At 36.9% G+C, this 23,364-nt stretch overlaps 1 protein-coding gene across 1 annotated transcript; it reads right to left on the minus strand.

The window, feature by feature from the left end:
- Positions 1-836: 836 nt before the first annotated feature.
- LOC149081693 (cytochrome P450 2J4-like) lies at positions 837-20,174 on the minus strand. The gene is made up of 8 exons (XM_089237093.1): positions 19,767-20,174; positions 18,297-18,424; positions 10,377-10,483; positions 9,882-10,183; positions 7,856-7,974; positions 7,506-7,761; positions 2,699-2,886; positions 837-2,601 (listed from the first exon to the last, which is right to left on the minus strand). The coding sequence occupies exons 1-8, from the start codon at positions 19,997-19,999 to the stop codon at positions 2,420-2,422; spliced, it is 1,515 nt and encodes a 504-aa protein (XP_089093219.1). The 5' UTR covers positions 20,000-20,174; the 3' UTR covers positions 837-2,419.
- Between the last annotated feature and the right edge of the window lie 3,190 nt (positions 20,175-23,364).

Raw genomic sequence — 23,364 nt, forward strand, 5'->3', positions numbered from 1 at the left:
ATTCTCGGCTATTGCTTGTTAATATCTGAAATAGATAATCATCCGAATTCGTTGAAATTGCTGTATCATTTGAACAAAATCAATCAAGTGTGTCATAAATAGATCTTTCGAAAGAAGTTTTATCAAGCACAGATAAGTTTGATCATTTCACGGACTATGAAACTGATAGAATCAATTTCACTCTCAAATATGACGTCTTTGATATGTTTCTGTTTTCATACACACACACGCACAAACCAGATAATATTTTTTTCTCACTCTAAAGTTCGAATCCAGGACACACGTTGTTTACTTACCCAACTTCTGGAGTGGCCGTCTCAAGATCTGCAGCCTGTTTTTTTTATTGGTGAATCCGTGAACGTTATAGTTAAGTTTTATGGTTATAATTTACGTCTGATCGGCCCCACCAATCAGATAATGGATAAACGGATACCCGCTTAAATGGATAAAATACTTCAGTCCCAAAATTTCTCCCATAGAGACAATGTTAAAGTTCCCCGCTTAATATAATTTCAACGGCTTTTCCCCGCTTAATCGAATATTATGCATCACGTGTCAACTGTTGATGCATATATGCATATCAACCACTATGCACATGATGTTTTTATTGAATGAAACATTTGGAATTAATGGAAAATATGTAACTACGTGAAGATTTAAAAAAAAATACATTTGAGAGTAGGTACTGACCTCCAAGTATTGCAGTTGTCTTCAATACGTATATTTGTTTTATTTTATTTTTTCTCGGTTGAACCTATAGAGGACGCTAACTCTCCTAATGAAAAGTAAAAATCTTAAGGGTATTGTGAATCAATGTAATTAAATAGTTTTCATTTCATTTTTTATGTCTGATTTATTCAAAAAGCTTTACTAACAATGATCCTCTTTTAATCAGTTTTCAATACACAAACTACACTGACGTTGTAAATACAAATACAAAGACCACAACAGGCGAATTGCTCGTCGAGGTGGCTGAAAAAATTATGCCCATAAAAAATATAGATGTCAAATAACTAAAATGCAGGAACCCAATATAGAAGCATATATCACCAAACCAAAAAATACAATAATTAATAATATATAACACACTGCTCCATGCAAAAGATTACGGTTGTCTTACCAAAGTATGTCACGTGAATGGCAAAATGACAATTTAATTTATTGTTCCCCGCACAATCGGATACTTTGTGCTGGAATCGTTGATATCTGATTTAGCGAGGCCGATTGTATTTTCTTAATAATTTCTTGGTGATTTTCCTTCCTCAGTACTCCTCATCTTCTTTCGTTTTTTTAATGTTTCTCTTTCATGGATGAAATGTTCTTCGGAAGCGATTTAATTTGCGTAATTTATTTTGTAAACTAACCTCCTAAGCTGCCTTTACTTTCCAAAAAAGTGAATTTTGTCACTTTTGAAATGAAACTTCTTTAGGGACGGTGCGAATTTTCAGCTCTACCTCAGAAAAAGTGAAACGGAGGAACGGGAATGAAGTAAGTATTCCTTTCCCTTAAAAACGTTTGCCTGAACCATTTTGCGGTTTGTGTCGGACAAAGACACTTTATTACCTTTCCCTAACCCCCGGTGACGCCGCTGGAATCGTAGAACGTCTCCTCTTTAGTTAAATTTATGTGAGATGAATGTTCATATTTTCATTGTCATCATTTTCATAATGTAATTTCTTTGGAAAATAACTTTAATACTTGATTTCACAGAAGAATAAAAATTTTACTTAGGCTATGCTGAAAGTCTGGAAAAAAAGACATTTTTATTTTATAGAACGTCAAGGGCTTATCGAGGGGGGGACTTGGGAGCCCCTGTAAAAAGTCAATATGGCCAAAAAAGTACGTTTCATAAGGTCATACTATAGATTCGCAGTGACGGATTTGGCACGTTACATAACCGCATAGAACGATGCAAAATGATGATGGGAAGTTCACGTTGTGGCCTGATTCCAATAAGGGGAAAAATAAATTCCAGTGCTGTAATAAACATCAATGTTTTATTAGGCAAACAAAATCAGAATGCTTTTTTTTCATCGTGTTATGTCCTTGAATTGTGTCCTCAAATCGAAAGAAAATTGTGATGGTCGAATGGGGGATTCTACAACATGTCCACTCACAAATATAAGGAATGAGAAATCTTTAAAGCCGTATCAGCTTCCGCAGAATCCCCTCAGCGCAAAAACTGGTTTTAAGATGTGACTAGCACAGAGCTAGCGATTCTAATGGTAGATTATGCGTAGACACACGCCCCACAGTTTTTGCTCTGCGGAATTCTGCCGTAATGGAGCCGGCTTGAAAAGAAAGATTTCGGCAGTTTTCTGCTCTCTGCGCAAATCAAAGATACTAACATAAATCATATCAGAATGCTCTTCCTTCATCAATACCACATATTGGAATTGAGTTAATATTTGATAGCTTTTCAATTCCTCTCTATAAAACACAGATCCTGACTCTCGGGTTGAGAGGTGACGTAAAATTCCGCTTTGAGGCTAATGCTCTGCTTCCCTTCCGGGAGTCTAACTTCATACTTCTGCAATGTGGCCGTTACGAACAAAAACATTTCGATGTACGATAACGTGTCTCCGGGACAATTGCGCTTACCTGTAAAAAACAAATTAACATGTTAACATCATCTTGATTCAAATGCAAAGCAATCGACAGTTGAACTGAATACATATGCAACCTCTTCGTTGCTTACCAAAGGAAAAAGGAAGGTAACTCCGGTGTCTTGATATGTTCTTTTGGCTTTCATCCAGGAATCTTTCCGGTATGAATTCATCAGGTTTGTGCCAGTGAGCAGGATCCCTCATGATTGACCACAGATTCGTGAGGATGCGAGTGTCTTTAGGTATGTCGTAGCCACTAAGTTTGGTGTCTTCCAATGTGCTGAAAAATCAGTCACCTTGTAGCTATATTCATTATATAAATTAGCTATAAGAGCAATAGAAGCGTTAAGACTATCCTGACCATAATTCCTCGAGAAAAATCTGGGAAATCGGTGTCTTAAATACGGATAAATGTAGAGCCCATTGAACCAAAAAGTTGCCATAAGTGAACAAAGGTGCCAGTTATCGCTAAAATTACTGAAATATTTGTCAAAAAGAGAAGTTAAAGCACTACTGCAAATCGTAGCAGATTAAGATACACTTCACGAAAAATTCAATATCAAAAATACAGTAAAAGTCCGTTATATCGACAGTTCACAATCACCAGCAAAATTCAAAATTTTCGTTATAACGGACTTGTCGTCATAAGCGAATTCCCATTTTCCTGCTCTGTGATGTTAGAAAAATTGTAGAAAATAGCAATTTTGCCTACATAAAAACGTCTTTTAGATCATTTCGTTTTAATACTGACGTTATAACAAATGATTCCTAATATTCAACTCGCTATAAAATGAATATTTTTTTGTATCGACATTAATACAAATACAAATACAACGCCACAACAGGCAAAATGCCCAACGAGGTGGCTGATAAAAAGATGCCCATAAAGATATGGATGTCATATAATTCAAAAATACAGCAACCCAATTAACAAAAATTATAAACAATATATACACATGATAAAATATTATACAACGCCCATAAAGAATACTTATGGTTGTCTTATTCTAAGTATGGATAGAGCTTCTCGATTCACCCCAACATGTTTATCGTATTTCTTTTTAAACGTGTCAATTGTGTTGCAATTTACTACCTCCGGGGGTAAGCTATTCAATTTATTAACAACCCTATTAGAGTAAAAATTCCCTGCAACACCATAGCCTTGCATTGTCCCTCACCTGTCTTGGACACCAGTATCCCCCAAGGGGGATACTGGTGTCCCCTTGTAAAAGCAGTCGATTGGTGGTGTACTAAAAGTTCATGATCCATCCTATCCATCCCATTGAAAATTTTGAACACTTCGATAATATCTCCTCGACACCTGCGTTCATCCAATGTAAACATATTCAAAAAATTAAGTCTCTCTTCATAACTCGAGTCCCGTGTGCCAATAAGGACACGCGTAGCTCTTCTCTGCACCCCTTCAACCAAGTCTATGTCCCTCTGTAGGTATGGTCTCCAAAACCTTACAGCATACTCCAGTCCAGGATGAACTAAGCCTCGAAATAGCGGAAGAATGACTGTAGGAGCACGCGAAGAAACCTTTTTGAAAATGAGACCGAGCATTCTATTCGGTTTTTTGACCACCACTGAACAATGTTCAGAAAACCTAAGCTGCTCGTAAATGAGAATTCCCAAATCGGTGAACCTAGTTGCATCCGTGACAGTGACACCATTCAACTCGTAAGAGAACCGCGGGTTGTTCGAACCAAAATGAGCGACCATGCACTTATCAACGCTAAACGTCATGCCCCATTCATTTTCCCATGCTGCAATCCTGTTTAAGTTGTTCTGGAGCAACTCCCTATCGCTTTCATTCCCGATTACCCCCATTAGCTTCACATCATCTGCGAATTTCTATTAATGCCATCGATACCCTGATCGAGTTTATCGATAAAAAGTGAAAAAAGTATGGGGCCAAGGATACTTCCTTGAGGAACTCCACATGTGACGCCTGTCCAACCAGAGAATTCCCCGTCCACCATGACTCGTTGCGACCTATCTCTTAACCACGATTCTATCCAATTCATCAAGTTTCCCCCAATTCCAATCTCGTGTAAACGCTTCAAGAGTTTACCATGTTGGACACGATCGAATGCCTTCTGGAAATCAAGGTAAACAACATCTACATTTTTGCGCTTACCCAAAGCCTTCGTCACGTGATCATAGAAGCAAAGGAGGTTAGTTACACATGACTTCCCCTTCCTGAACCCATGTTGATTATCCGACAATACATTATTCTCGTCTATCCACTTCACAAACTGCCTTTTGATGATAATTTCCAAAATTTTCGAGAGGGAACTCGTCAAACTCACTGGATGATAATTGGACACAGCTTCTCTACTACCCTTCTTAAATATCGGAACAACATTACCAAGTTTCCAATCCCTTTGGACAATACCCTCAGCAACACTACTCCTGTATATCTGTGCGACTGGCCCCAACAATTCATTAGCACATTCCCTGAGGACCCTGGGATAGATATCATCTAGTTCTGGTGCTTTGCTTGCACATACATTTCTTACAAGATTTAGGACCTCCACGTCTTCTACTTGGATATCGTTGAGGGTTTTATTACTCCATGAAACACCCGTATATCGAGTATCATTATCTCCATTAAAAACCAACGCGAAAAAGTCATTGAAAGCACTACACATGCTTACATTGCTCTCTAACCTAGAACCTCCTATCGAGAGGGGGGCCAACTGTCCCCTTACATCCATTATTGACGTACACTGCTGGCCACCCAAATTGCAACACCAAGAAAGACAAGAGATATCGCAACAATATTTATTTTGTAGATAACATGTTGACCAAGCATCAAATGATTAAATTTATAGACTTCTGTGAAGTGTGGTTCCTGCCAAACTCATTAGCCAGCGTAGCCGCCATTGTTGGAGATCACCGCTGCCACACGCCTCGGCATTGATTCAAAGAGACTTTGGATGTGTTCTTGGGGTACAGCAGACCAAGCAGCTTCCACGCGTTGCCAAAGTTGATCTGGTGTGGCAGCTGGGGATGTAATCTGGGTCAATCGTTGAGCAACCATGGACCACATGTTTTCTATCGGCGAAAGATCCGGAGAGCGAGCTGGCCAGGGAAGCAATTCAATCTGGCGATTGACGCAGAACCTTTGGACAATGCGTGCCACGTGTGGTCGCGCATCATCCTGTTGAAATATGGCTGTGGGCAAGCCCTGAAGGTAAGGAAGGACAACTGGCTCCAACACCTCGGAGATGTAGCGCTGGCTTTTTAAAGTACCGGCAATGCGTACTAGAGGAGTGCGAGAGTGATATCCAATACCGCCCCATACCATAATACCCGTTGCAGGACCAGTGTGGCGGTGCATAACGCAGCTGTTCAGTATCCTCTCTCCACGGTGTCTCCAGACTCGAATCCGACCATCGTGGTGTTGCAGACAGAAGCGTGACTCGTCAGTAAAGACAATTTCATTCCATTGTGCCGTCCACATCCTTCTTTCATCGCACCATTGGCGGCGGAGACGTCTGTGGTTCTGCGTCAAGGGTAGACGAAGCAATGGACGTCTTGCGGACAGACCACTCTGCTGTAAACGGCGTCGAATGGTACGCGTAGACACTGGATGATGCGGTACAGACTGAATGTGCTGTGCTATGGTTCGTGATGTGGCTGAGCGATCCGTCACTGCCATACGCACAATACGCCTGTCATCACGTGAAGTGGTGCACTGAGGTGGATGCGATCGAACACGTCGGTCCGTCGTACCCTCCTGCATCCAACGATCACATATCCGCATTACAGTTGTTTCGTTTCGTCCAACACGACTACCGATTTCCCTGAAAGATAATCCACAATCTCGGTAGGCCACTATCCTTCCTCTGTCGAACTCGGATACTTGATCAAAAGATGATCGCTGTTTTCTACGAGGCATAATTGATCGTTTTTTTGAAAAAACCACAAGAAAAACACAATTGCCGTACTTCAAATCGTCGAAATCTTCAAGCCTTAAATAGCGCTTTGAAGTGGCGCCACAGGCGCGCGGGATGTGCGTCTGCGCTGAAATTCTAATCATTTGCATATCTCACCTCCACTAATGCATGTTGTAAATTTCATATTATTTGCATGCTTCCTTCAGGGTGTTGCATTTACGGTGGCCAGCAGTGTATCTAAAAAATGATTTTGGGTCAGAGCCAATGTTATCTGCCAACCTAGATTCAACTTCCTTTTTACTATCCCTTATCGCTTTTTTCAACACTCTTCTTTTGTCAGTAAACAATTATAGGTCACATCGTCCACTTTTATACTCTCTGAATGCTCTTTTCTTTTTAAGATAAAGGTTACGCACGCTATCCGTGAACCATAGAGGGTGCGATGTACAAAAACGCTTTTTTCGAACAAAGGGTATTAGCCAATTTATAACCACTTGCAAATCCCTCGTTACAACACTATATATATATAATATATAGATATAATTTTACTGTGTATGAGGTAAATATATTTATACTTGCAGTTATCACATAATATTATTCAGGATTTATGAGAACAATAGTGATGTTTTTTTAAGTACAATTTCAGTAAAGAATAAAAATTCAAGTCAGCTTCGTTCCAAAACGAGATCATTTTTTACAATAAAAAACATTCGGAATGACCAAAAGATAGAAAACGTCACGTGAAATACGGGTCATATATGGACACCATAATGAGAACGATAAAGTGAGGAATATTTTACATTTCCCGGAGAAGAAATTTGGGGATCGGCAAAAAGTAAATGGGAGAAATAATTTGAGGACACGCAAAAAATAAATTAATTGGGGAATTCTAAAATCATGCAGCGGAGCAACATGAATTGGACAAAATTTTTCGTAGACCGGCAGGAAACTTCCACACACAAGAGGTTGAAAAACACCGGTCCATACTTACTAATGTATAATGTTGATAGGGACGATGGTGAACAACCGCTGGACCTCCATAATAACACTCATGGTATAAGGCATGTCTTTCTGGTCGGACCAAGATGGCTCTCTCTCCCGTCCAAGAACTTCGTCTATCTCCTTCTGGATTTTGCTCTGGACGCCCGGGTAACTGACCAATGCGAAGAACAGCCACTGCAGTGATGTTCTCACAGTTTCACCGCCGGCTGCGAGAAGAGTCATCATGTTTCCACTAAGTGCATCCCCTAAGGAAAGAATATTTTTCGTCAGCCTATGGGAACAGAACGAGCTATCAGTAGCGAATGTGTCATTGAAAGAAAAACCATTGAGCAATCTTACTGGATAGACTTGTTTTCTGTCCTTGCTCCTTTGCCTTCGACTCTTGAATCAGGCAAGTATCGATGAAGTCCCTGATGTTGTTCGGGTCGAGAGTCTTCTCATGCTCATCTATTTCGCTCCTAGAGAGATGATTCAACGATAAAATAGCATTAATCTGTCTGAGAATTTTTTATAATTTGTAATACACATTTTTTAGCCCTTTATTTGGCAGTGTTGCTCTAAAAAAAAAACAAAAAAGCAACATTGTTTTCTTATATTTTCCAAGCAAAGACATTTTACATTTTGAGCTAGTTTGTCATTAAGGCTTCGAAGTAACTCCTAAACGTTTGATTTTTACTTGTGAACTGTGCGTTGATTGTTTCTACAATCGCCGGCAGATGGCTCAAAAGTGCACGTGCCTCCTACTTTTTCATAAGTCAAGCGAGAACGATTGCTAACCATAGGATTTTCGAGTTAAATATTAGGTGTGGAGAAGAAATATTGACGTGCATTTTTAAACAAAGTTACTTTTTCGAACTATGTGATATTTTTAAACTAATCCATACTACAATATGTAATTCATATGTATTTTATGTGCTGCCTGTAGGCGACATTACTAGTTATAAGCATGATAGACAGGTCATCTTGCAATGATGAAGCAACTTTGTACAACAATATTTTCTGTCACTTTCAAGTGTTATTATTAAATAATGTACCAAAAATTTTACAATGACAGTGATTGAAATGCTTATAATGCTGACTTTTAAGACACTTCCAAAAGAAAAAAAATGTTTTCCCAAATTTCGAACCAAAAAATATGGTGTATGCCGGAACGTGTTAGTTGTGCTTTTATATAGCGTATGAGTAAAACTGCCGACTATAAGCTTCGGATTTTTTCATCAGGAAGCTAATAAATACTTTTACAGTTTGGAAAGCAATGAACCTTTTAGGAACTAGTTCCTTACGAAAATGTGCACTGACAAAGAGCACAAAAGCGAAGCAAGAGCAGGAGAACGCCAGAACATTCGATTGGGTGAAGCAAGACATTTCATCGAATATCTTGCCCAATCATCGCAAATTTTTTGGTACCAGTGGAAACGAAACTGCTCTGCAACACTTCAGATGCTATTTTGACGTGTATCTTGTAAATGAAATAGTAAATCAGATTTACCCGCATTCTGTGCAATCGATAGATTTATGCACTGCAGGTGCATCGCTTGGTAATCAAACGAACTGCAAAGAAACAAACTTCGAGTAAAAAAATTATTTCGAGTAATTGCAGATACTCGGTGTTTTGTGCCACATAGGAATTGTTTCAAAGCTTTCTTTATCAAACTGTGAAATGTTCAAAATTCATTGCATTTAAATTATCTGGTGACCTAGAGTATATTTTTTTCAAGTTGAAAAACTTTAATTCTTATTCATGTGTTTATGCTTTGTTTTCTTATTTTGCTAGTTTTTATTATAGTTTGCATTAGTTTCGTTTTCGTATATTGCTACGTGAAAAGAGAATTCGTAGTATGAAATTTTATTACATGAGCTTTTGGTTGCCATAATTCACTTTTCAATTCAATTAATAAATGTATTTACACCTATTGGACTGACATACTTCCTTCTTTTTACCCTTTTTTCGGGTCAAAAAAAGTACGAAGGTTTATGTGTATCACACGTACAGACATGTCGTCATAGGGTCGAGAGCAATTTACTAGCTTTCAGCTACTGCTCTCTTCCCTGTCCTAGCTTTCTTTATCACATTATGAATTAACTATTCTACCATGTCCATTCAAATATATATATATTTTTTTAATTTTCTTTCAAATATTATAAAATGTCATGTTACTGGGTTGACAATATTGCTTACACGCAACATCTTACATTTTTTTCAAATATTAACAATAATTTCTTTCCCATATAATGATAGTCAAAGCACCTCTTTTACTCTATATAACTCCTCAAAAAAAATTCTTTGCATATTTTAATGTTTGCCAATTAAATGTTTAAACTCAAGAAATGGGATTTATTCCATAAGAGAGAAAGTTATACTCACTCGAAGAAGTCTTTGAGTTTTTGCATCAGTTGTTGGTACTTGTCCCATTCTTGGTACTTGTTTAACAAAGGTATTTCCGCCATCCAAGGAAAGAAGTTTTGGACAGCAACCTGCGACATGTGTTCGACAAGCTGTTGTATGCACTGGTTGAGGAAAATCCTGCTTTCGCTGTCGTTTTCGTAAGCTTTACCGAAAGCAAGTCTCGTGAGTATGTTCGAGACGGCGGTAGAAAGACTGTCTTTGACGTCGAATGGTTTGCCATTTGCTTTTTGTGTTCTCTGAAGGAAACGTTGAATTTCGTCCTGAAACATTTCACCGAGAAAATAAAAAAAAATGCATAAGTTTTTCATTTTCACGTTTAATTTTGAGGTCTCTGATTTAGGTATCCAATTGAAATCTTTTGACTCTCCGGAATGCATTTAGGTTGCCTTTTCTTCACCGAATTTTAAAAATTTAAAAAATTTGAATGATATCATAAGTATTTTTCTCTCTTACATTAACGACTTGTTCGACGAATTCTGTTCCTCTTCCAGCACCTCTCAAAGCATGAAAAATCAATTTTCTCTGTTCCTGCCAGTCTTTACCGTTAACCGTCGAAATATCTGAATAGATATAATAAAATTTCAATGTATAAACACTACTGAACATATTTTTGCTAATTAATAATCAATTTTTGGATGCTGTTCTCATTAGTCAAAATCACATTCGATCATTTCCTAAAGGTTTATAACCAATTCTGGAAAATATTTTCCTTAATACCTCTCAAGAGATATTGTTGTGATAAAACTCGTGTGGTGACATCTTACGGTAGAAATGGACTGTACGGTCATCTGGCCATCATCCCTCTTCCAAAAAATTGGAAGTTCTAACTCTGTGTGTGTGGACCGAACTAAGTGGGTATCGAGCTCACGCAACACATCTGAACATCATTTGGTGAGCATATTTCTTATCTACCTAACTACGTAGCCGATTCTGATTATCATCATTTCGACAATATTGCCGTTTATATTGCAACATCAATATTAAATACATTTAAAATACAGTTCTATGGCATATTGTTGTAATACAGTTTACATACTCTATGTTTACAATACATATTGGGGAATTTGATTGCGTTTCCAAAGTTAATTTTTTGACAAAAATTTCTATATTACAATCACCGTCAAAGAAAATGAGGTTTCCATTACGACATTCCTTTATATAAACTGGGTTTCACACACACACACACATTTATATTTCTTTTAGTTTAATTTTTTTTTCTCAAATTTGTGAAATATCAACTGAAACTATTGAATTTGTTTGGACACCCCTACCATGAAGGTTGATAATTTGGTTACATGTTTTCGAAAAATTAGTATGATCATGAAATTGAGATGTTTTTCATCAATAAAATGTATTGTTATCATTTACCTAATCCTAATATATTAATAAATTTAAAATTAAAATGTAAAGAAAAATCAATACAATATTTGCAGGGGAAACATCTTGTAGAGGTTTATGTCTGGACTCAGATTGAAGAGGTCAACAAGGTTTTCCGTAAGAGCAGCGTACACAAGAGCAAAAAAAAAGAAAACGTTCTTTATATACAGAGTAATCATTTTTTTTACGTGTTAACTCCCACTAGTCTTTTTATTTGGCCCACCAGCGAAGAGAAGAAATTGCCACTGGTGCACCAATGCCTTTTTCTGTAGTTTTTTCTGAATAAGCGTCAATTTCGAACCAAAATAATGTGACGGAAAGTAAAAGATGAAACTTAAAGCAAAAAAACAAATGTTTTCCTATTTTACTACAAATCTCTGACGTGAATACGTCTTTTAAATCATCTGGCGATACTCGGTACATTCGCAAAAAGTTGTGCAATGAAATAGTTTGAACGCTCATAGCTTAAGAAATATTCAGTATATATCAGTGCGTTTGATTTCTGTGGGTAGATCTTGTTAAGTCAAATCCATTGATACCACTCCTGTCTTAATACCTTTTCTGGTCTGGGAACCAGGCTTGCAGCCCGCTTCCGTAACGAAATTGTTTTACGCTATATCTCTCGAGAGGTTAATAGTGCAAATAAAAACCAATAGTGTCGGTCTTTCTTGTTAACCTATTATTATTCAATGTTTCATTCACACTTACTTTATGGTCTGCCACTCTGGGGAAGTGATGCATGCAAATCTCTGATACTTCCAACAAAATACTTGCATAAAGAAGTCAATTTGTACAACTTAGTTCAAAATGGATTGTATGGTGTGAACATAAATTATTTTCGTCATTAAAAAATGAATTTAAGTATTTTGTTAATCAGGAAGTCTTCTATTGGAGCCAATAGATCAAATAGTGATCATATATTTTATTTAATACACAGTATTTCTTACCTTGTCGGGATCGCACAAAATCGCCTCGCAGCCCGTGGGCCAGCAGCTGATCACCCCTGATTTAGACCAGTGGATCCGGACATTTCTTTCGACATGCTCCCCTTCCCCACCATGAACGTCTTGTAAAATCCCGATGCCAACTCCCTCCCCTAAGAGACACACGGGGGGAGAGATATAGGGCTCATGCAGCCCTTCCCGAAATGATCGAAATTTAAATAAAATTCGACAAAAATTAAAATATTAAAAACATCCTTCAAATGCTTGTTTAAATTTCTGTGAATTGAAGTTCAAAACTCAAAACTACGTCGGAAAGATTCTCTATGCTCTCCTCAAGCCTCAAATTTATCTCTGTGCTATCCCCAAAAGCAAGTCTTGTGTATGCCCTTTTCCTTTGCCGTAACCATGTAGTTCTTATTAAAAAGTACAACACGTGAATGAAGCCCGAAAGACTATTAACTTGGTCTTTACAGCAGGGGTTTTCAGTCTTTCCAGACATTGGAGGCCAAAAAAATTTGCACGAATCCCAATTGCCAACAAATCATACCAGTGGCATCTTAACGGGTACGCCCAAGTGGGTCCAGGGCTCCGAGTCAAACAGAGAGCCCTACATTATTGGAGCATTTGAATTTTTTTTTTTTTTCATTAAGGTATCAGATTATGTTCGAGAGTAGTCTTCTATAAAATGGTTCCGGAGTGAACTTTATCAGCATTTTTGATGTAAAGTGTCTCGAAATGGAGAAAACTAACAAATTTTGGATTACCCAATGTCATTTTCCATGAAAAAAGTCATTTTTATGTCAAATTTTAGGCAAAATTCACGTAATATTCGAAATACGATTGCAAAAAAAATTTATTAATGAAATGTTTTGTAGTTTTCACAATATACATTTAGCTAGTGATGTTTCGGTTATGAACCAAAATTTAAAGGATTGCATTATACGTTCATAAGTTACACCCAATTACATTAATGTACATGTAAATTTTTTGAAATTTCATCCTACATTTCGTCTATAAAATACTGAAATTGAAAAAGTATGCGTGATAGACCTTAGATTTTGGTTCATACCCTCAAAACCACATATCAGATTTTCACCGTATCGAAATTAATGTCAACAAACCGATAATTTTCTTATTTGAAAATCTGATTATTCATATTTTCTGATGGGCATAAAATCCTGATAATGAACCATTATATGTTCACAAATTATTTAAACTCGTTTTTTTCGAAGTTTTGTCACTGCGTTGATTTCTCTGGAATAAATGGTTTGAACAAATATTCTAAAATTTTTCACATTTACTGTAGTTTCTTTTTTTTTAAATTCAGAGTAGGGCTACAACATGAACCGATATTCTTGATTATAATTGAAAATGATGTGAAAGGTTGAACTTTTAACTTTCAATCGTGACTCAATTGTGTGGTTGCTTCCTCATTACTACTTTTATCTACATTAGAATAAAAGTAATAAAACTGCTTGCACCATTTTTGCGATTTTTATCATTATTTTGAAAACTACAACTGATAATTCTGAATAAAACTGCGCATAAACATTTACCCAAGAAAAACTGATTTTTAAATAACACAAATTTCATCCATTACAGTAACTTGACAACATTGTGTTGTTTTCAAGCGCAAAGTTGAAAATAGTTTTGAAAATAATTTGTTCTATTTCTTTTCACTGTATTTTAATATGTTTATTTTGCTTTTCCGTTATATTCATAAATTAAAAGTTGATTAAATTAAATTAAAACATATTTATATTTCAAACAATATTTTAATAACTCTCTTCTAACGGAAAATGGGGAGAGAGGACAGGAAATTAATCATGGTCGTAAGGGGGAGCCACAGGAATGAGAAATGGTTGAAAGGGGGGCCAAGGGCAAAAAATGATTGAGAACCACTGGTGTAGAGTCTCTAGACCAGCGTTTCTCAACCTTTTTTTGACTCGCGGAGCCCTATTTAGTAAAAAAATTCTATGGCAGAGCCCGTATAGGCCAATTTTTTAATTATTCATCAAAGTTACTGATATATTTTTACTACTTAAAAATATTTGTAATTACTTTTTTTTAATTTTACTGTTTTTTTTTATTTTCCTTGAGTGGCCGAGGTGCCCCAAGGGCTCCGGCTTCTAATCTAGACCATAATTTCCCAACCTTTTTCTCCCATCACCCCCTTCTTCAGAAATTTTTTTCTCCCATCGCCCCCCAACGCAATATAACCCATAGGATCCTATAACTGCAGGTTCTACCCCCCCCCAGAACATTCCATCTCCCCCAAGGGGGCGTTAACGCCCACGTTGGGAATCATTGCTCTAGACCAGTTTCCCAAACTTTTTACGACTAAACTACTATTCCTCCCACCACTGGATCATTCCAGCGTACCCCTTTTGGGAAAGATTGGCCTAGACTATGCTGTTCAAAACGTACTGATCTACTGGCCTCCTTACATTCCGAAAAAAAGAAGAAGAAAAGAAAACGAAATGGTCAGCGTCCCTCTTCAAGTCGTAGGATCCTGCATTGCAGTGTTTCTTAACCTTTTCGTGCCCATAGTCCTTCTTCTAACCTAAGTTTTTTTGTTTTGTTTTTCGGGCCTCCCACCCTATTTTATTCAGAGACACCCTACTCATCCAGGAGTGTGAGCCCAATTCTACTTATTGATTTTTAAGTAAATTTATGACGAGCAAAAAATTGTTAGTAAGGTCGATTTCAGTACCATTTGTGATTTCAGCTAAAGTTCACTAAACTTCCCTCTGGTGGACGTTCAACGCAGGGCCTCTCAACATCCTAGGTCCCCCAGGCAAAGTGATGTTCTCTGGCACCGTTCTATGCTGGAAATAACATCTTACATAATTACCATACTTACTTTCAAGAAGCATTGTACAAGATCTCATCATGAGCCCCTCCCCCTCCTCCTCAGCTATGCCTGAATAGGTCCATGTGTTAAGATATCACTGGTTTTGTCAGCAATTCTGCATGATTCGAAAAATAATCACTATTTTTTCACGATATTTCACATTATAAAGCTTTATTTCTTCATTTCTGTATTTTTTTTCCCCAGCTCCATAGCTACTTGAAATGACCGTCATTTCAATGGTTCAGGCTCATGAAGGCATCGAATTAACTGATATTTCGCTACAGCCGATTATTTTACAAACGGGCGTGACTTAATCAAGTAATTCTATAAATATTATAAAATTAATTTTTCGTATAAAAGAAAACGAGAGAGAAAAAAGTAAAAATATATCTCCAAAATTCATACGTGCAAAATCAGAAAGTGTAATTTAAAGTCAACGATAGATGATGCTGAGAAACGAAATCAATTTAACTTGGCACGTTTCATGGTTTGGAGTTCACGACATTGGGAGAAAAAATTGTATTAACCGATATTTCAGTGTATCCGATTTTGTCGTAAGTAGGATTAATTTATTGTACTATCATTCAAATGATAAATCCCAGTACATATTTCAAAAAACAAATTGTTTATCAGAAGAAAATAAAAATATCGTTCACGTACACAATGAAATCAGAAACTATCATCGGTAGTTAACAACAGATGGCTCTAGTGAAACCGAAACTAATTTTGATTGGAGCGCTTAATTAAAGAAACCGAAACTTGAAACGGACGTAAATCGCGGCTTCACGAGAACAAAATAACAAAAGTTATTTTAACCGATATTTGACTGTATCAAATTTCACTCTAATTAAGCTTAATTTAATAATTTTTTTCAAAAATTTAACTCAATGTAAATTTTTTTCGGAAATGAAACAATAGATAAATATATTGTTGAAATATGTAACAATTCATAAAAATGAGTGTTTTGAATCCACCAGAAGATGACGCTAGTGAAAAAATTTTTCCTGGCATATTGCACATACTTTTTATGCATATATGATTACTGGTTACTCTCCAATACAGTGAATCCTCGATATAACGACACTCTGCGGACCAAGAAAAAATATCGTAGATAGATTATCATTATATCGAGAGGTGTCATTATTGTCAGGCGTCGCCAAATTTATGCTGTTTCCGGCATCTCTTCTGAATCGGCGTTGTTAGTGCCACCATAAAATTCATTTATGAGTGTTTTTCACAGCAAAAAATTTTAATTTATTAGTTGAGGAAATAAATTCCTTTAGAGCGGTTTAAATCACTGACATGGTTTAAATTATAGTGATAATTTTTGGATCAGAGATCGGCACGTATTGGTTAAAAATCTGAATTTAATCAATCCGTGTCATCTCCTACCCAAATATTATGACTATAGTAGACCATATCGGTGAATACAGCACCATCTATAGCAGACCTCCGCGCGAAGCTCATGACGTCACTGAAGGTCATCTCTCCTATTGCCATTGGATATAGCAAGCTGACGCATTCCATCCTTACCCTTTTTTGTAGTGTATCCAATGGCTGTAGGCGAGATGACCTTCTTCGGTGATGTCGCGAGCTTCGCGCAGAGACCTTCTGCTGTAGATGGTGTTGGTGAATACCGTTATTAGTTGTTCCACATTGTGAAATGGTTCACCATGCAACACTTTCGTGCACTACACAGAAATGAGCTTCACGGATACTTCATTGACACAAAATACCAATATTATTAGTCATCCTCGGAAGCACAAAAAATGGTAAAAAATTTAAAAAAAATACATTGAAGGTTATTTTGAGTGGAATATGGAAAATTTCGTTGTAGTAGATTAAAAATCTGCTCAAAAATTATCCTCATAAAGGGATTTATCGTAGTAAAGGATATCGTTGTATCGGGATGAGCTTAACATTAGACTATAGGAGATTCTAAATGCGATTTGAAAAAACATTGTTGTTGAGGGATTTATCGTTGTAGCGATGTTTCACTGCAGTATATTTGAAAAATTCCATTTCCTATCCCCCCATCAACAATGACGAAAGTCAGACTGAGGACGATCGACCTGTTGCGGGAACACGTTGAAAATTCAAAGCCATCCATTTTGAGGGCAATTGACCGAGCACCAGGCTGACGGATATCCAGCCCAGGTACCGAAATTCACCAACTAATTATTTTTTTCGCAAAACGGTAATTTTAATTAAAATATTTATTTTTTTAAATTTAAATAGATGATATAAAATTTCCGAATAGAACGAAATTCTTGCCCCCATACCCAGCCCCAAACTCTATGGTGGGCACAGACAGGCCAATGAACAACAGAGAATATTTTTTTTTGTAAGTCAGTTTACGTATGAGTGAGTGGGTACGGGATGAGCAAGTTATATATTTTTGACACAATCGGGAGGAGTCATGGCTTTCGGAATTTAGCCTGAAATTTCTCATTTTCACAAGAATAAACGAAGCCACAAGATTATTTAAAATTATCGCACAATGATTATTTAAATTGAAATATTTTAATTTGAATAAACAAGTGCAGAAAAAAATTAAAGTTTCAAAAAAATTTTCAAAAAAATTCATAAAATTTGATATAAGCCTATTCACCCGCCATTCACGTTGGAAGTCCATCCCTCTTTGAGCAAGTTTGGGTGAGGAGGGGGCCCCAGAAACTTCTTCGAGAACAATTTCTTGTTACTAACCTTCAGAAAAGCCTTTAAACTAACAGAAACTGATTAAAAGAACAAGGAAAAAACTCTCTTTTTCGATAATTTAAGTTTTTTTTACGAACATATGAAAAAATAATGGCTTTGGGAGGCGGGGCCATGGACCTTGATCCCCCGGGTATGATCTTGTCTTTGAAATGCCCTTTTTTTCCCAAGTGGCCCACCAGTTAAAATTTCTTATAAAATGGCCTGGGGTGATCCAAAAGTCAGTTAACATTTGAAAGTTCAATAACTCACACAGTTCATTATTGTTTGATTTCAGTTCCACGCATTGGCTTTTAATATACTACAATGGCTTCAAATTCCCCCCCCCCCCCATATTTTTAGCTCTATTTAAGTATTTACTCATTTAGATATGCTGTAATTTTTTGTGACGGTGATTCTACCATTCAGAATTTTTGCATATTCTTTCGTTCCTCGTAACCACAGATTATGTTTATGATGAATATACCACATCGTGATACTCACTTCGCTTAAATACGCATGGTGCTATAACGCTGTAATCAGGGCGGCCGAGGAATTCATCTCTATTGAAGGCATCCCTCATAGAATCCACATCACAAAGCACGACTGTATAATGTTTACCCAAGTTCAAACTAAAAAATAGTGATATACAGTATCAATTAATCAATCAATTATATCATAAATAATTATCAACATGATCATTATGATCAATCAAGCATCTAAGCACATAGATATACGAGGTGGGGTTTAAAATTACGAGCGCAATTTTAATTTACGCCTTATAGAGGCGTTATGTATTTGTATTTATATGTGTGCATCAGGTAATCTCTAAAACTCACGAAAAACTTTTGATTTTCAATAAGTTTTGGAAAATTAATGGTTCGCAAATTTTTCGTTACAAGATGGCGTGATCTACACGAAATGGACGGAATTTCTTTTTCATAATCAAAAATTTATTTTCTAGTTAAATTTTTGGCACTTTAGGTGTTTGAGAGCAGCTGTCTCGCGTTATTCACAAGTGAATTATTTAAATAATATTATTTAAGTACGTTTTTTGGTTAAAGAGATATCTGTATCCTCTTGGTCATTTGATCATTTGATTCTCTTGGTACATAAAATGGCCATAGTTCGACAAATTATCAGTATTTCGCTTACTTTCACTGATCGAAAAAATCAAGCTAATTAACAATGCGATGTCCCTGTCAGGCAAAGTATCAAAAGGAAAATGACCAAATTTTTTAGTAATTAAAAAAATTTAGGTTTCTTGTCATTGGTCACGTTGCTTCCGTTGATTAATATCGCCTTCTATCACGAGAACTCAAAATTATAATAATTAAAAACTATAATTAATTACAAAAATAAAGATAATTGAGATAATAAAAGTGGTGAAAAATAATTAAATATCTTTATTATAATTATAATTATTATACATTTTGAATTCTAACAGTTTTTTTATAATTGTTAAACTTCAAAATATTTTTATTACAACTCTTAAATTTTATAAACTCGAAATATTATTATACTAATCAAATTTTAAATTCAAAATATTATTTATTATAATAATCAAATTTTAAGCGTAAAATATTTTTGTTACAATAATTAAACAACACACAATTAACTCAAAATATTTTATTATAATTATTAAACTTTAAATTCAAAATTCTTTTATATTATAACTATTAAACTTTAAATTCAAAATTCTTTTAAATTATAATTATTGAATTTTAAATTCAAATTACTTTAAAATTACCGTGGTAAATTTTCAATGGAATTAATATAATTATAAGAAATTATTGAAAAAAGTGCAATAATTATATAAGTCATTATTCATGCGGAAGGCAAAGTACATGGCAAAATAAACATTTAAGCGTTCCCCGATAATGGCAGGAATTCTATTAAATGTCGGGCGAGCATTTTGTTAATAACGTAAAAACAAATTTTCTCGCTTCTGATATTTATATTAGATATTCTTACCTGAAAATATTACCATACTTCTCCCTAAGTTTTTTGAACTTTTCATGAGGTTTATCCGTCAGGAATGGTAAATATCCCACAAACGGGAGTCCGATGGGTCCCGGAGGATATTTTCCAGACTTCTTCCATAAACCTAATATACGACCAAGTACGTACACAGCAGTGACAGCCGCTATTATTTTCACTGTTATGCCATCTTGATTCCAGAACATCAATAACTCAGTGGCAGACATGTTTAAATTGGTAGCGAAAGTTAAAAATGGATCCAGGAACTGGTTTTCATTGCGAAATTATTTTGTTTCGGGCTACTATTTATTCATTTGCTTTTATCATTGCTTCCGATTGGTTATCTCTACCGTATGAGATCATTCAGCACGTGTATTTCAGTTTTATTTTTTATCTCGTTTCCTCAGTTTTTTTTTACCCTATTATTATTTTTTGATTTATTTTCTAGGAAGTCTATAAAAGCCATAGTCCAGTCATGGTCCTTTTCGTCTCTGATTGGTCAGCAACGACCACCATTTCCTTAATAGTCATTTTAATGATTCTGAAAAGCTGGTTGAGGCGTCACTAAGCCCATTCAGAGAGCCGTAGTTAGCTAAATTATCACGCATTTTTTTTTCACACTTCGAAATGATACTGTATGTGTGTTACGGTGAATGTGATATAAATCGGTGATTATGCATAATCACCTGGTTTTTTTTTGTTTTTTTTTTTTTGAGTGAGAGAGAGATGAAACATGGGACGTACATTTAATTACAGTGGAACTCCGGTTAACGAGCTTAATCCATTCCGTCAACGTGCTCGTTATTCGAATCAAACTTTTTCATAGGAAATAATTGAAACTTAGATAATTCGTTCCACAATTATTCTTTCACATGCAAATTATTAATAAAAACGTCATTCATTCAATAATTCAAAATAATATAATAAATAATACAATGAAATAAATATGATAATGCCATAAATAAACATACAATAACGATAATATTTGCAAATTACCTTACTCTAATCTAAACGACCAGAGGGAGGAAGACTATCGTTTAGGGTGACTTAAGGACTCACTTCTGTATTCTTTTTATGTGACTTTAAAAAACTCTATCTATACGACACTTGCTTTTGCCTCTTCTTTTGGTTATTTTGGAAAAGAGAAACCGCACTACCGTTGGACAGATTTATTGCTCGCACTGCTACAGCTTTATTAGGGGTGATTCTCTTCTACAAAGTTTTGCACAGAATTCCACGTTCAACACATCTCTTAATCTCATTTGAAGTGAGGGGACTCCTCATTGCTCTCTGCGTCTTCCTCAGGCTAGATTCCGTGCATAAGCTCTTGCTGAGGCGCGCAATGGAGATTCATCAGTTCGCCTGTGAATGTGACACTATGTTCTTCCGCCATTTCTTGAATGAGGGACTCATGAACCTTCAATATACAAACTATGTTAATGTTGTAAAATGGCAATTGAATTATTCCCCGCTGAATCGGATATTGTGTGCCAGAATCTGTTGCGAAACAACGGAGTGGGTGGACTGGATACATCGGTTAAATGAAATACACTAATCACACAAAGAAACGCACGTCCTTCATCATCACACTTTATTTACGGGAGGCATTCCACTTAACATGATGCCAAAGGGCCAACAACAATACTCTTCATGCTTTTGGCATAACCAGCCATTATAAAGGCTTCACTTTTATATCGTAACACTCCTCCTTGCCAAAGCATGACGAAAGGAAAAATAACATTGATGCGCTTCATCCTCCTGGCCTGCAGCTGGTTTGCTGCTGCTGGACTTCTTAGCCTTTGGCTCATTCTCTTCCTTCTCGTCTTCTTCGGCACCGTTATCGACGTCGGACTCATAGTTCTTCGATTTCTTACCTTGGTGACCATCACCGTGTTTCTTGGACGGCAAAACTTCATCCTTTTCTTTCTCTCCAATACCATTTCTTCGTACCTTTTTGTCTTCCGGCCTACGGTCTTTCGCTTCGGTAACTTTGATTCGTAATCTGAATCCGAGCCGGTGTCGTCATCACTGTCCTCCTCCTCGTGTTCGGAACCTTCTTGCTCGTCATCTTTAGCTTTTGTCATCGTCGCCTTGCGCTCGCGATTTTTCGGACTGGCTTTCACGTCGGCGGTACCATCCTTGTCGGAGTCGTCGTCTTGGTCGCTGCCTTGGCAGCTGCATTAGCGGGTCTCTCGCGCCTTTTCCGACTAGAGTTATCGTCGTTATCAGTCGTCTTCTTAGCCGATCTAGCTGCCCGACCACGTTTCCTGCTTACCGGTTTCGCTTCAACGCAGCGTCACTCACTTTGCCAGCTTCCTTAACAGTCACTTGTTCTGCTTCTTTTATAGCTGCTCTCCACATTTCTGCATCAGATGATTCCATCGCTTCTTCAACGGTGGCGGGATCCTCGATCCGAATATCAGCATTAACCTGGGCTTCATTGACAGCTTTGTATGACACTGGATTCCCATAAAAACTTGTACGTCTTCTTTGTCTCTTGCTTCTTCTAACATCTGAAGGTTGATTCGCACTGGTTGTAGACTGTTTCGACTTTCCAACCATTTGCTCTGCATGCTTCAAGTCGGGCAATGCATCCCTTAGAGAGGCTGCAGGAGGTGTCACTTGTACTTCTTGGTCATTTAGATTGACTATTAATTCACTTCCTTTCAACTGACAATCTGTTTGACTCCTCCTGAATGGAAAAACAGTCTCATCAAACCTCACATTCCTACTGGGGAAAAATATGTCTTCGTCTACGTTCCACAACTTGTATCCCTTAACCTCTTCAGGGTATCCAATGAATACGCATTCTCGTGAGCGCTTTCTTAACTTTCCCTTTACTTGCGTTTTATCGATGTGCGCATACGCTTTGCAACCAAAAATTTTATGACCAGTTTCGACTGGCCTTTTGGTTCAAAGTTCTTCCTCCCTGGATAGCTTCAGATGGGCATTTATTCCGCAAATAACAGGCGGTAACGACGGCATCTGCCCACAAGTTGTCTGGGACCTTCGAGTCTAGAAGAAGGCATCTGGTCATGTCGAACAGGGTCTGATTCATCTTCTCAGCTACCCCATTCTGCTCTGGAGTTCTAGGGACCGTGAGCTGCCTCGATATTCCATTCTTGTTCAAAAAATCGTCAAATTCACGACTGATGTATTCTTCTCCATTGTCGCTTCGTAGAGTAGCGATTTTAACTCCATGGAAATTTTCAACAGTCCTTTTGAACTCAATAAATTTCTCGAGGACTTGACATTTGGATTTCATAGGCTTCACTACTGCATACCTTGAGTAGTCGTCAACAAAAGTGACAATATACCTTGATGATGTAGCCATGATAGGTCCTGTGACATCACTATGAATGAGCTGAAGTGGCCTCGATGCACGTTTGGTCTCTCCTTTAGGGAAAGGAATTTTTCTCATCTTTCCAAGGACACAAGTAGAGCAAATATTTCCATCTTCCATTGCTTCTGCGCAACTATTGACAGTGTCATCCTGCTTCATGAGCTTCTTCACTGCATTCAAATGAAAATGTCCTAAGCGTCGGTGGATAAGATCCTCATGCCTTGAGATATGCGCTTTATAAGTCCTCGC

The sequence above is a fragment of the Pholcus phalangioides genome, unplaced genomic scaffold (assembly GCF_987345545.1).
Source record: "Pholcus phalangioides strain wild (caught in Gottingen) unplaced genomic scaffold, Ppha-v1.0 ptg000009l_1, whole genome shotgun sequence".
Taxonomy (NCBI): Eukaryota; Metazoa; Arthropoda; class Arachnida; order Araneae; family Pholcidae; genus Pholcus; species Pholcus phalangioides.

Bases quoted from the DNA above. Each gene is read 5' to 3' on its own strand.
- LOC149081693 (XM_089237093.1), bottom strand. From the start codon at position 19,999: ATGTCTGCCACTGAGTTATTGATGTTCTGGAATCAAGATGGCATAACA. The intron at 7,975-9,881 runs GTGAGTATAACT...TCATCTCTCTAG, and splicing joins AAACTCAAAGACTTCTTCGA to GAGCGAAATAGATGAGCATG. The intron at 2,602-2,698 runs GTAAGCAACGAA...TGTTTTTTACAG, and splicing joins TTACCTTCCTTTTTCCTTTG to GTAAGCGCAATTGTCCCGGA.